This window comes from Benincasa hispida, chromosome 4, assembly GCF_009727055.1.
Source record: "Benincasa hispida cultivar B227 chromosome 4, ASM972705v1, whole genome shotgun sequence".
Taxonomy (NCBI): domain Eukaryota; kingdom Viridiplantae; phylum Streptophyta; class Magnoliopsida; order Cucurbitales; family Cucurbitaceae; genus Benincasa; species Benincasa hispida.
The window spans coordinates 23,871,997-23,886,473 of NC_052352.1; the positions used below are offsets into that span (position 1 = coordinate 23,871,997).

The 14,477-nt window shown below is 34.2% G+C and overlaps 1 protein-coding gene and 1 pseudogene across 1 annotated transcript; both read left to right on the top strand.

Annotated features, from left to right (window-relative positions):
• The first annotated feature begins 452 nt into the window (after positions 1-452).
• Positions 453-12,800, top strand: LOC120076906 (probable ubiquitin-like-specific protease 2B). The gene is made up of 16 exons (XM_039030868.1): positions 453-803; positions 1,715-2,013; positions 2,106-2,196; positions 3,307-3,356; positions 3,964-4,161; positions 4,243-4,318; positions 4,546-4,654; positions 5,305-5,361; positions 5,675-5,806; positions 6,035-6,235; positions 6,336-6,391; positions 6,463-6,556; positions 9,254-9,344; positions 9,816-9,935; positions 10,888-11,307; positions 11,962-12,800. The coding sequence occupies exons 1-16, from the start codon at positions 653-655 to the stop codon at positions 12,595-12,597; spliced, it is 2,781 nt and encodes a 926-aa protein (XP_038886796.1). The 5' UTR covers positions 453-652; the 3' UTR covers positions 12,598-12,800.
• LOC120076937 lies at positions 7,143-7,218 on the top strand (annotated as a pseudogene).
• Positions 12,801-14,477: the final 1,677 nt, after the last annotated feature.

The window sequence follows — 14,477 nt, forward strand, 5'->3', positions numbered from 1 at the left end:
ATGAAGTGTTATTGTTAGGTTAACATAATTTGCAACTTTTTAAAATTTAAATTAATCATTTTTTAGGAAAAATTTAAATCAATTATGACGTGGGTTTGGAATTTAGGTAACATAAAAAAAAAAAATCAATACTAAGGCAATAGACTTGGACTTAGGTTGATGGTAATGACCTTACTTTTTTATACTTATTTTTTTAGAAAAAATAATTTTAGAAAAACATTTTATATATATATCGGTCGGTCGATTGATTTTCTAAAATTTTTATATGAAAATAAAAAACAGATCAATCAAGTTCTAGTCTCAACCGACGGATCTTAATTCGGTATTTCGATCCGTTTGATCGATTTTCGGTACCTTTATACTCTTAGAGTATTTAAACCTAAGGAGTAAGTAAGTTGTAATAAACTTTCTCAAAGCAGAAGTGCATTTAAATTAAATCAACAAACAAAGGCGTGAACGAGCATCCAGCTGATTCATGTCATTGGTTCAACCCAAGTGGGCCAAAAAAGCTTTGTCACAAATCTGCGTTTAGTTAAACCTTGCCTTCCCCTGTTCATCGGAGGTTGCGCTCTGATTTACGAATGTCAACACACTGAGCTCCCTTTTGACTCGTTTTCAACTCACCGATCTTCCCTTCCTCCCTCTCTTCGTCATGAAGAACGCCTCCGTCAGAAGTCTCGAAGTCTTCGATTTCACCGAAGAAGATGAGCTTCCTGAATTGATCTCCGAGAAGCGCCTCAGCAAATTCAAAAACCCTAATGTCGAATCTAACGCTGTTTTGAAGTATGAATTTCTCGAATGTGGTAGGTCTTCCTCAACTTGAAATTACTTCATTTTTGCTATGTTATTTATACGCGTAAGTACCAGATAGTTGGATATGAGTCCTTAATTTTGATTGGAAACAGAGTATCGGTTCTTTGGTATAGATGATTTAGGGGGTTTTTTTCTGGAGTTATGCGAAGTGAAATTTGATCGCTATATTCGTTCCGTTTGTTTTTTGCCCTAGGTAGATCATGGAGTAGTCCGTAGAATGTTAATCGGTTCTTTGTTGTCGATTTTCGGCCAACTACAGACGAATTTGAAACCTATTGAATGGTAGTCCAGTGAATTGTACTACAATTTCTGGCCACATGTTAACTGTTTGTGGTGTTTCACTACATGGAATTATCGCTAATTGCTCGCTTACTTCCAATGGGGAATTAAAGTGCATTTTCCCCCCACTCTGCGGCTAACTTGTACGCTGTCAAAAGGGGTAGATGAGTTTGATCCCTTTGGAGATTCACGTCTGAGAAAAGGATTTCTGGAATGATATTTTCTCATCTTTCATCTAAAAAGAAAAAAACTTATGGAACGGCAAATGTCTTTACACTCTGGTATCATTAATTAGTGAAGATTGCTATTATAATTAGTTTCCGGACATGTTTGAATATTTTCTGTATCTGAAAACAAATATAAACTATCGTGATGTTTATCCATGCTGTTGTGCTATTCATTTCTCACTCTATGGGTTGTCGTTCTCTAAGTTATCATTTCAGAATTGCTTTCTTTTTGTGCCATTTCTTTAATGAATATCCGTTCAACAATGGTACTGCAGAACAGCAATCCCTTTTTTTCTTTTTTGGCTAACTTCAAAATTAGTTCCTTTGTTGATGGTCATCCATTTTATAAATTTATGAAGATAAACTAACCGTGACCAATGGATTTGTTATTGAAGGGAAGGAGATTGAAAATCCACACATGGATGTTGATTTGGAGGAATGCAATCATGGTTGTGCTAATGGTATTTCACTTAATCTTTCGGGCACAACTAAAGAGCAGCAAATCATGGAAGAAGAGAAATATCAATTGGATCCCAATACAGAAACAGAAGTGAAATGCCATTCACAAGATATGCTAATGCAAGTAGATAATCATGTGACACAAAGCCTTTGCTCTGAACTTGGAAAAATTGGATCTAGCTCTCAAAGTCCTACACTGGGTTTAAATTGCACTCTTCCTGAGTTTACTGCTGAAGTACTTTACTTTCTGCATTCTGAACACTATTTTCTTTTTAGATATGTAGGAGTGTCAGTTATGTTCAATTAACACTTTTTTACAATTTACAGAGGGAGCAAGTTGATGCACTTTCAAATCCTAATGGAAGCATGAAAGGGAGTTCTCCAATGAGCCCTCCTTCAGAAACTGTAGAGGATGGTGGTATGTTCTATTTGTTTTGTTTATTTCAACATTGTTTTGGTTGTTGTTTCCCAGAAAGGGAGTAAAATGCATCAATAAGAAAGATTTTGAAAGGGGACTGATGTTAAGAAAGAAAAGAAAAGAAAAGAAAAGAAAAGGAAGAAGAAGGAAAAGAAAAAACTCTTCAATCAACTGATTTGAACAGTAAGGGCACATTTCTAATGGCTTTGTTAGTAGACACCAAGGTTGATACCTTGCCACTCTCCTTCCTCCTATTACAAGAAGTTGTAAATATTATTATTATTATTATTTTTCCTGTTCAAATCTTTCAACGGATGGCCATTGCCCCATTCAACCAGAAAAAGGAATTTGAAAAAACCTAAATTTCCCCCTTCAATTTGAAAAATTAGACAACAGATCTTCCATCGACTTGGTATACGGCCTGCAGCAAACAGAAGTTTCCAAGAACTTACATCACATATAACGTGCAAGAGTTGCCCTGAATAAAACCTGTCCTCAAGCCCGAGTAACAGTTATTTTGGAATGTACTTGTTGTGTTCGAAACAGTGTTAGTAAGGAATTAATTGGGATTTCCAGATATATTACTCAAAAGAATCGACACAATATGCCTAATTGATAAGAATTGAGAAAATTCTATCTCCATTGTTACAAGCATACAATTCATGGGGAGATAAAGAAATAGATCGAACCGATTGTCCGTGAGTCACCCTTTTCCAGTCCAAGGATGATGAGAAGTTACATATATTAGAGATCTTTTATATTTAAATATAAACAAACCAAATCCTATTTCTTAATTCTAAATCGTTTTAGATCCGTTTGAAATAGGATTTTTGGGATAAGGAACAAACAAACCTTGGATAAATCCAAGTGACTCCTTAAATCCAAATGATCTTTTTGTAGGCGTTTGCCCCTGATTCTATCGGGGGATCGATTGATTATAGAAACATGAGTTTAATTAGTCAATTTATTAGTGAACAAGGAAAAATATTTTCTAGACGAGTAAATAGATTGACCTTAAAACAACAATGCTTAATTACTATTGTCATGAAACAAGCTCGTATTCTATCTTTGTTACCTTTTCTGACTATAATTTTTTTGGACAATTTTCAGTTTTGTTGAACGGGAAGTCTTCAGATAATTGCTCATCTGACAATGAAAAGGTAAGTTTCTTCCTTGTGACTATTTAAACTGACAGAGAAAAATTTCACGCACTTATGTCTTAAATTTTTCCTGAAACTTATTTCTTATTTTTCATTATTTTTTACTGGGAATCCAGGACTTTTGAAGTCTAACTACTTCTATGAGAAGTGTAGGTTGTCCGGATGTTCACGTTGTTCGTATTATTACGGATTCTTCATTGTCAGTCCATGCCAAGTTTTTTTTTTTTTTTTTTTTTTTTTTTTTTTTTTTTTTTTTTTTTTAAATATTGAAGGAGACTATAGTTTCCTCTTATTCTCAAAGAGCGTTTGAAGGGAAAAGCACTGGTTAGGTTAGGTTAGGAAGAAAGAAATGAAATAGTAAAACATGATGCATCTTCTTTGATATTGGAAATTTCTATCAAGTTATGTTTGTAATTTTAATTCTGAGACGTCTAATTTCACATTGTTTTGTGGGTAATAGAATTGTTTACAACTTAGGATGATTTTTTTGTTTTTTTTCAAGATTATTATTATTATATCAATTCCATAGGCAGATAGTAGTCATCAAATTTTATTGTCCAGAATATATGCATTTGGGTACTGAAGCTTTCCTCCGTTCAATGCATAGGATGATCTTAATGAGGAGGTTGTCCTTTATCCTGATTATATTGTTTGCGGAGATTTTTACTATGCCAGTCCCTCGTTAACCTTTTCACATAATGGAATCAAAATTAATGGTTTTGCTGATTATGGAAGCAATGAGTTCCTGAACCTTGAATGGAGAGTTGATGATCTCATTCATATTGAGTGCCAGTGCTTTCAAAGGGTGAGTGGTTATGTCTTTAGAAACTAAATTTCATGATATTTGAGTTCTTTTGTGATTTTCCAGTTTTCTTTTGGCATACAGGTTGAATATGTGATGATCAAGCTCCATGTTATATCGAAGGATGCTGGTGAATGCGATAATGTGTGTGACACTTCTGGTCAGTGAACTTCTGCAACATTGAGTTTTTGGAATTAGATTTCAGTTGCATAAAATTGATAGTATTTCAACGTAAATCTTTGGTAACTATGGGCTAACATTTATATTCTTCTAGACATCCTCATTGGTTTCTTTCCTGTGTCATTTCATCAGTGTTCTCAATAATGTGATAAAAATCTTTCTTGTCGTTAGTTTGACAAATATGTACTGCCTATGAACTTGATTCAGGCATTAAGGAAGTGAAGATTGCTCTTGTTGATTCTTATTGGTCTGAGAAACAACAAAAAATCAGATCTTTGGATTCCAGATACATGGCTATTTGGAATATTTCTCTCGAGTAAGTAATCCGTTTTCCGTGTCATTATATTGTTGTTCATATGTAGTTTTTTAAAAATAGAAGTTATAAATTTGGCATTACATAAAGACTGTTTTTAAAGCTCAAGGCGCAAGGTGCAGAAAAAAGTGTGGGTTTTGAGGTGCTTACATTAAGAAGAGAAAGCATAGTGGAAATGGAAATATGGAAAAAAAGGATCCCTAAACACAAGAAATTTTGCATTTAAGCTTTTAGTAATTTTGATTTCTTTAGTTAATAAAGAAGGAAAAACCTTAATTATTATAATTTTTAAAAATAATGAAAAAGTCCCAAGGTCCAGGGCTTTGAGTCTTGGGGCTTCACAAAAGCCCTTATTTTGTTAGGCTTGCCTTGAAAAGGTGAGGTACTAGACCTGAGTCTTGAGCCTAGGTGCACGCCTGAGAGGGCTTTTTAAAACACTATGTAAAGACACCAATTTATGTGGCATATTCTAAAGAAGTATTATGGTTTACATTCTTCATTTCATGGTTGAGACAGCTCTCTGTAGAATAAGTCACTCAGATAACATGCATGCACTGGTTGCATTCACCTATGAACTTTGTTGTGATTCCCTTTGGCATATATTGGTCTTTCTTGTTCATTGATTTATTGTTTACCTCTATTATGTCTTGTAGTGTGGGAATAGGAACAGACGATGATGATTTAGATGGGCAGAGACATTATTTTCCCAAGTGAGTGGAATTTTTTACTTTTTTCTTTTTAAAGGTAGTCTTCATGTTTTAAACCATTTGGTTAGTTTATTTGTAATTTTCTTCGTATATACTTCTTAAACTACATTTGTTAATTTTGAGTAAAAGATTCATATTTACTATGCTATGAGATTTGAAATGTCATGCATGCGGATCAACCTTGTTTCACCTTCTATTTGTAATTGTAAAGTATGCTCTCTTTATTAGATGATCGATACATGAACTTCAGTATATTATCTGGCGGTGGCCACCTTTTTTTTCCCTCCCCTTCCAATTTATATGAGTCTGTTTGCAGCTTTGATGAGCCTTTTGAAGAAGTTGTCTATCCCAAAGGAGATCCAGATGCCGTTTCCATTAGTAAGAGGGATGTTGACTTGCTACAACCAGAGACATTTGTCAATGACACAATCATTGACTTTTACATCCAGTGAGTCAAATTATATAGCGATTGGTTGTAATCATGATTGAATACTGTTACTATCAGAGGTGTTCCCCCTGTATATTCTCCTATTGGGATTTTCAGCTTCTCATTTAAAGTTGTGGTCCATAATTCTCAAATTTCACCATTACTTTGCATGGCTGACTGGTCTTCATATTAACAAACTTTTATTGCAAATATTGGATCACACCCTTTCTAAATGGAATTGATTGGCAGGTATTTGAAGAGCCAGATAGATCCCAAGGAGAAGCATAGATTTCACTTCTTCAATAGTTTTTTCTTTAGGAAGCTGGCAGACCTTGACAAAGATCCGTCTAGTGCATCGGATGGCAGAGCTGCCTTTCTACGTGTTCGGAAATGGACACGGAAAGTGGATTTATTTGACAAGGACTATATCTTCATCCCTATAAACTTTAAGTAAGGTTTTTCTCTTCTGGAAAGATTTTTGCCTTGTGTCATAAGCTAAACATCACTTGAAGTGGGTATCTTTTTCAACTTTACATGTTTATCATAACAGCCTTCACTGGAGCTTAATGGTCATATGCCATCCTGGTGAAGTGGCTAGATGTAGCGGTAAGTTCTTCATTCTTTGGGATTGGGCTAATATGTGTCTCCCTTCAGTAATAACTTCTGTCTTGTTTCAGATGAAAACCTGATGAAGTCCATGAAAGTACCGTGTATATTGCATATGGATTCTATTAAAGGAAGTCACGGAGGTCTTAAAAATCTCATCCAAAGGTGTTCCTTTGTTTTTATAGTTTTTATGAAGTTCAGTTTATTAGTTTGAACAGTGCATCTAAGCTATCCGAAAAAAGGTGAATCTTTCTGTCATGGTTAGTTTGACATTGCATCTTACTTTTATTTACTAATACAGAATTAGTCTCTTCCTTACTGAGAAGTTTGATGCTAACTTCAGAAGTGTTTTCAGTACCTGCCTTCTTTTGCATATTGCAACCAACCTCTTTTCATCTTCTGCTAAGTAATTGTTTTCTTGCCTTTTGTTTTTAAGTTCTATTATTATCATTTTTAGGGGGGTTGTTAAATTTCATAGGTCTCTAAACTTTCAATTTTGTCTCTAATAGGTCCTAACAAATTCAAAATTTTAAAAAAATTAATGGATTTATTATATATGAAAATGTTTAATGAAACCCCAAACTTTAAATTTCATGTCTCGTAGATTTAGGAAGGTTAAAAAATTTGAAAGATTAGGAACTAAATTTGTATTTCAAAAGTTTAAGGACCAAATAGATACGGATCTTAAAGTTAAGGAACTAAAAAAATTTAATTTAACCATTCTTTTGTTTTAGTAATATAATTTTGTATCATACCTTTCTCGGCCTTTTGGCTAAGATCAAGTGTAGTAATATAATTTTGTATCTTTGCAATTTGTGTAACCTCTTTGTTAGGAAGTGGACGCCTTTTCCTAGGTTGTAAGAGTGTGTGTGTGTTGGGGGGGGGGGGGGAATTAGTATAATTTTGTATTGGGGGGCGATTTGTCATTACAAAAGGCATTAGGAGAGACTTTGCATTGCAGTGTTTTAATTTGTTTACGTATGTTTGATTTTTGTTCTCTCTTATTAGTTTAATAAAGCAAAAAATTTTATTGAAGAGGAAAAATTATAGTAGAACTTTGTCACCAAACCATCATGGGTTGGCCTAATGTTCAATAAGGGAACATCCCCTTGATGATGGACTAAGAGGTCATAGGTTCAATCCATGATGACCATTGACCACCTACCTAATGTTAATATCTTATGTATAAGTTGGCTTGAACACTCACGAATATTGGCCTGGGGTTGTCCTGTGAGATTAGTCGAGGTACGCGTAAGTTGGCCTGAACACTCACGAATATAAAAAAAAAAAAAAAAAAAAATGTCACCAAGTTTCTTCTCTCTGTAAAGCGAGGAGAACCTTGATCACCTTTTCCTCCATTGATCCTGGCCGGAATGTGGTGTTACTCTTTTGCAAGATTACAATTTAGCCTTTTTCAACCAAAAGCTTGACTCTAGAGCATCTTCTTCGTGGTCATCCATTCAAATGAAAAGGAAAAATCCTATGAAGCAGTGTTAGTAATGAAATTGTATTGGAGTGTGGATGAAAAGAAACTGAGTATTTAATATTTATTTATTATTATTATTATTATTATCTTTTTATAGAAAAGTGAAATATATAGATCAAAGAGGCATATACAAGAGAAGGGGAATGTGATATCCCCAAGAAGCCATAGGGTGGCAAGACGGCCTCTCATTTGGCAAGGATGTGAATCAAAAACATAATTAAAAAATGTTGACAGAACACAAAGATGACACGTGGAGGGAAATAAGGTTCCATAAACTAGCAGTAATAGACTCTGGCCCCTATAAAATTCTGTGATTCCTTTCTGTCCAGACATGCCACAGTTTTGCCACAGTATTGAGCAAACTGCATTAGTCCAAAGAATTTTAGAAGGGCCCTTAAAATTGGTACCAATGAGAAGCTGGTTGATTAAAGGCTTAGGAAAGCACCAGCTCAACCCAAAGACAGAGAATAAATTAATCTAACAATCATAAGCTATAGAGAAGCGAACAAAAATGTAGTATGGCTTTCCGAGTCTGATTTGCAAAGAACTCACCGAGCAGAGGAGATAGAAGAAATCTGAAAGTCTCCTTTGAAGCATATCATTTGTGTTAAGCTTGCCTTGGATTAGGGATTAGGATCCGTAGGAATTTAACTTTTTTGGGGAGTTTGGCTTCCCATAATACTGTATTCTCAGATCAAGGTTGAAGTTCATGATTCTTAGAAAGAGCAATAGTGGCTGAGCTGAGTGAAAAAAAACCCATTTTTGGATCGTGACTGAGTCTCAGGCTGTGCAAGGCTTGAAGCATCAATGCCCATTTGTTTACTTCCTTATCAGGGAGATTCCATCTCAACAAGATGTCCCAAGTGGCAAACTTCTCTTTCCAAAATTAATTTATGAAGTAGCCTTTGGAATTTGGAATTAGCGTAGAGTCTCGAAGATCTGATTTCATTTTTTTATCAAGAATACACCATTGAGTTGGGCTTCAAGTTTGAATCGAGGCAATAGCTGTAACTTTCATGCTTTGTTCAATGTGTTAATCTTGCGATGGAGAGCCCATGACAAAGGATCTAACATTTTTAGGGATATTCCATCCAAAGCAAGCACAATAAACCTATTCGTTGACATCTTATCCTTGTACTCACTCCTGCTTTTTCACTTTTTCAGATGAATGTAGCTTGCTATCTCATAGAAAAGATTTTGTAGTAATTTGCTGATTCTGTCTTTCGCCCTTTCTACTTTTAGCATTTTGTTTTTGTAATGGATTATAAAATGAGCCGCCTCCAATTATTCCTTCCAATTTCTCAGCATTTATAGTTTTAATTTTAATTTTTTTTTGCAAGTTCCTTAATCACTGGGACTCGGTGATGATATGGCAGTTATTTGCTGGAAGAATGGAAAGAGAGAAACAAGGAGACACCTGAAGATATTTCTACAAAATTTAAGAACCTTCGGTTTCTCACACTCGAGGTACTTTCTGGCTGTTAACTTCATTGTATTGATATTCAAAGCAGCCCACAAAAAAGGAGTTCACTCACTAACTACAGAAAATTCAATCTAAAAAAAAAAAACCAAGCTCATAATTACAAAAAGGTTGGATAACAAATGCTCATGAAAACAAAACTAAACTAGCAACCTCTGAAACCTCCTCCGAGATTTCTCAGCTTCCATAAAAATTTTACTATTTCTCTCAAATTCAAATTTCCCGTAACCACAGCAAAAAAACTAGCCTGCCACAGAACTCTGTCCCTATCTCGAAATGAGGGATTAAGCTCCAATCATAGTGCCACTAATCCTGCTTTGAGCCCACTGTAACTCAAATGAACTGGTTCCTTTATTGCTAACTCATGATGTTTAATATTGTTGTCTTACGTTCATTCTCTCTTTACCTTTCCTTTTTTTGGGGGGACTGTCTTACATGTCCTGCATGTTTCATGTCAGCTTCCGCAACAGGAAAATTCATTTGATTGCGGATTATTTTTGCTCCATTATCTAGAACTTTTTCTGGCAGAAGCTCCTCTTGATTTCAGCCCGTTCAAGATCTCCAAGCTTTCAAAATTCGTAAGTTTCTGCTTTGCACCCTTTGTTTTTGTTGGAGAATGTCAACTTTTGTAATTGTTAAGTATAACTAATTTTCTTGTGAACCACTTCGGCCTAATAAATTGTTTTCCTTGCAAAATACGAATACTAGTAGCAAAATAACTTCCTCAATTTTTTTCGAAAGAGATTAGAACTTCATTATCAACTAAAGAGATCACAACCTAAAGGCCTAGGCATGAAAGGTCTATGAGTCTAAATTGGAGGGTCTAAAAGAAAAGGCCTCCTCTTAAATGGAGTGTTCTCAATCAATTTTGCGAGTTACAGAAAAGATGCATGGGATTAGGTTCATAATTTCTTATGGTTTATCTCTAATTTATAATGCTTAATTTTCTTCCTTTTATTTTCTTTATTGATGCTGTCCAAAAAATTCTTGTTCTCATGTTCATTTCATTTCTCATCGTTCAAGTCCCTTCCCAAGTTGGTTTGTGCATCAGCCTCGAAGCCTTGTTCCACATCTACTTTTCACCCTTCATCCTTCTAAAAGATCTTTTACTTTTCCTTGGGGAAGAAAGGAGAGGGATCTTTTGTTTTGTTAATTGGACTAGCGGTGTGAAATGCGATGTGTGCCATCTCTGATCTCACTCTCATTGAAAGCATTAATGATTCTCAGATCACTCGACACGACATGTTCACAATTCACATGACTCGTACTAAGTAGGTCAATTGACATGTGTCGCAGTTTGAGACTTGAAGATAAATTTGAACACTTATTACTGTTGTTCTTTTTTTTAAAAAAAAAGGATTGTCAGAAACATAAAATAGCTGGAGTATATTCTGCGTTTTGTATGTGTGAGTGTAGTCTAACAGAGTTTTTGAGTTCACAAAAATGAATTGTAATATAATTCCTTGAATTTGCTTTTATCTTTTAAACTAGGCATGACTAATTTGATTTATTTTTAACGAATCTCCCCAGCTTAATGTGGATTGGTTCCTACCTGCTGAGGCGTACCTCAAGCGAACTTCAATACAGAGATTAATTTTTGAAATCCTTGAAAACCGATCTCAAGAAATGTCCACAGCTGCTTGCAGTAATGAACTCTTGTCTAAATTTCCATCCAATAATGAGGATGAAACTGGTTTGGAGCTTCTTCCGGAAAGAGGAAGCCCAGCCGTGGCATGCAATCACAATTTGTCAAGCTCACAAGCTGTTGATGGGATCGAAATTACTCTATTATCTGAATCTTCGAGTAGACACAACCACTTTATTGATGGTTCTGGCTTGGTTGTCAGAGAATTATTCGAACCGGGTGCCTCTAATGGATCATTACTTGGACACTATCAATCTTTTGCTCAAACATCATCGTATTTTGATTCAAATGGTACTGTGCTGGAGGTATGTTTGCTTCTCTTATTATCTAAGAGAACTGGGAGCATTATTTTATGTCAGATAAGCAGGAGCTCGTTGATTTTGATATTTATCTTTGAGAACAATTAAGAAAGCAAATTGACACAATCTTTTCGTTTTTATATATATACATATATTTTTTTTTCATATGCTTGGCAATAATGTATGAGTCATGCTGATATCAACGTTAAGAATGTTGAGCCTTGCTGTTTTGCCCATAAGAAGTTGCGTTTTTTTCCTAGTAATTGCAAGCTTGGAAGCAACAGTTTAGAAGTTTGTTTTGTGGTTTGATCCTTTCACTTTTGGTCTCAGAGGACTTCTTCCTTGTCTACTCAATGGTGTTGGCTTTGTCTTTAGAGTTTATATGTTCTCTAGGGTGTTTTTTTTTTTTTTTCTTTTTTTCCAAAAAAAAATTAATTGGTTAGGTTTTAAGTGTTTGCTTTTCGATGTCTTCTCCGATACAAAAGTATTGTCTTCTTTTGTTTTTCTCAGTTTCAATTAAGTTAGACAATATTTCCTTGTCATCTTCAAGCAATTCCTGTGCGTTAGTTCTAGACGATACCATTTCCAAAATTTCCAGTAGAGAACAATTGTAAGTATGATTGCCAGCTCTGATGCTATAAATTTTTTTCTTACTAATAGGAGGACGCAGATACAGAAACTGGAGACCGTTTCATGTACTTACCTCCAGAACAGGATGGTTTGCAGCCAATTGATGCAATGACATCTCAAGCTTGTCGGTTTCCGTGTTCATCAAGAGGCCTTGAATCTGACGCTGCTTTTGACTTATGCATGTCTATTCAACCAGAGCATGGCAGGGGTATTACCTCGTCCCCAGCAGATGATTTGGAAGATGTGGGAATCATTGAGCATTCCAATGTTGGGGAAGCAAGTCCTGCTAACAAAGAAGAAAGGAACAGAAAAAGGCCTCTATCGATCGAGAAGGAGAACCTGGAACCTGTAGCAGAATGCCCTACTTCTGCTGCTACCACGGTGCAAGATGTCGATGCCGTTATCTTTTCTCAAGATACTAACGAAGAAAATAATGGTTCTGATGATCCCATATGTCAAGAGACTCTCCTTACATCGCCGCATCTGGACGAAGATATAACAACCAAAACAGACGTCGAGCATGATGATGCTCTGGTGGTTGCTTCGGTTACTAAGGTGGACTTAGACGAGCAACCCCCTGCAAAGAAACCAAGGCATTTGCCGCACCACGAAGAAGCGAGTCACAACGGTGTCAGAGAAGGTTTGTCAGATGATGCAGAGTTATAAGATGAAAAGGTTGGTTGGTGTGTTCTTTGCTTTTATATTTGTAAATGATAATGTCAGAAATAGTGTTTGGGTTGCCATGCTGTCAATAGTGTTATGGCTCCATATGAACTTATTCATATCGATAGAAAATTCATTTGGGTAAAGGTTGATGTACCCATGTTCATGTTAGTTATATCAAGGATTAGTTTTTTAATTCCTCTCCACCTCCAGCAACACGCTGTTTGCTTCCTCTATTTTTTGGAAAAAAATCAAAGCTTCTTGAAACTGTTTGCTCTACTGATGAAGTTCTTTACCAATGTCGAAGCATATTTGTCAGTGGCGATTCTAGTAAATAGCATTGATATTATTGCTATTGCTATTGCCCTAGGAAAGAAAACAATCTTATTCCATAAAAACAAGTATATATTTTCTTCCACTATGATCATAGTTTTATGCTAGTATTCTTGACCAAGAGATTAGAAAGGTTTATTATAAGTATTTTAGATAAATCACAAATGCATTGACCAAGAGATTAGAAAGGTTTATTATAAGTATTTTAGATAAATCACAAAGGCATTATAAACAATGAGCCTAGTAAGTTGATGTAACAGTACAAGATTGATAAAAGTGAAGAATTTTTTCACTCGGTATAATTTAGTTGGGACAATTTGTCATTTTTTATTATTTGTTTCTTCTCAATTTTTATTCTAAAAACAAAACAAAATTTCTGTTCTTTTTTTTTTTTAAAATTTTTTTGTTTGACTTGATTTTTAAAAAAATATTAGTAGAAATTGGATATCAAAACATACAAAATTACGAGGATTTAATGTTTATAAAGTTTAATTTTAAAAAATTTAAAAAAAATGAGATGATTATCAAACATGACTTCAATGCACGAAGACTAATTTGGTATATACTATAACTTAAAGATCAAGGGCTTGTTTCATAAATATTTGGATTTTAAAAATTATGCATATACTAGTTTTTCTGCTTTGTTATCCGCTTCCATGCTCGTCTTTCGTTTTTATTTTTTTGAAATTTAGGTTTGTTTTCTCAACGGCTTTCGCATTTCTTAACGAAATATTTTAATTCTTAATCGAAATCCACAAAACCAAAATTTTAAAGCCTAATCTTTTGATTTCAAAAACATTGAAAAACAAGATTTTAAAACTATGACAGCGTTGTGAAGAATATGTGAAAAAACAAGTAAAATTTTAAAGAGATAATTATTTTAGATGACAAAACTACCAGATACATCTTCAAATATAACAAACCATCTCTATCTATCGGTGATAGACATTGACATTTGCCATATTTGTAAATAATTTGGCTCATTTTACTATATTTGAAAACAACCCATTTTAAAAATTTAAATAGTAATAATATTTTTTAGATTTTAAAACTCCGCTTATTTATTAAAACATCGTTAAAAAATGATGACATGACATTCAAATTTGATTAAGTTACAAGTTTAACCCAAGTTTGTTGTCTATTTATTATTTAAACTTTCGACTTTATATTTAATAGATTCTTGAATTTTTAATTCGGTATCTAACATGTTACTAACAAATTTAAAACATTTTAGCTCAACTTTTGTGTTTAACAAAAAAATGATTTTTTTTTTTAAAAAAATACTAATATCAAGAGCTAAATTTGTAATTTTGAAAGTTCATTAACAAAGTTAAAAAACGAAACTCCATTTCGTGATCATTTGATTTTTGGTTTTTTTGTTTTAGAAATTAAGCCTATAAACATCACTTCCATCTATTGGTCTATACATTTTGTTGTCTACATTTTAGAAGTGTTCTCAAAATTAAAGTAAAATTAAGTTTTTTTTTTTTTTAATTGACTAAGAATTCAAATGTTTACGTAGGAAATATGAAAACTATGAGTGAGAATTT

Coding starts and splice junctions, on each gene's coding strand:
- LOC120076906 (XM_039030868.1), top strand. CDS start 653: ATGAAGAACGCCTCCGTCAGAAGTCTCGAAGTCTTCGATTTCACCGAA. Junction 6,392..6,462: donor TGAAGTGGCTAGATGTAGCG/GTAAGTTCTTCA, acceptor GTCTTGTTTCAG/ATGAAAACCTGATGAAGTCC. Junction 6,557..9,253: donor CTTAAAAATCTCATCCAAAG/GTGTTCCTTTGT, acceptor ATGATATGGCAG/TTATTTGCTGGAAGAATGGA.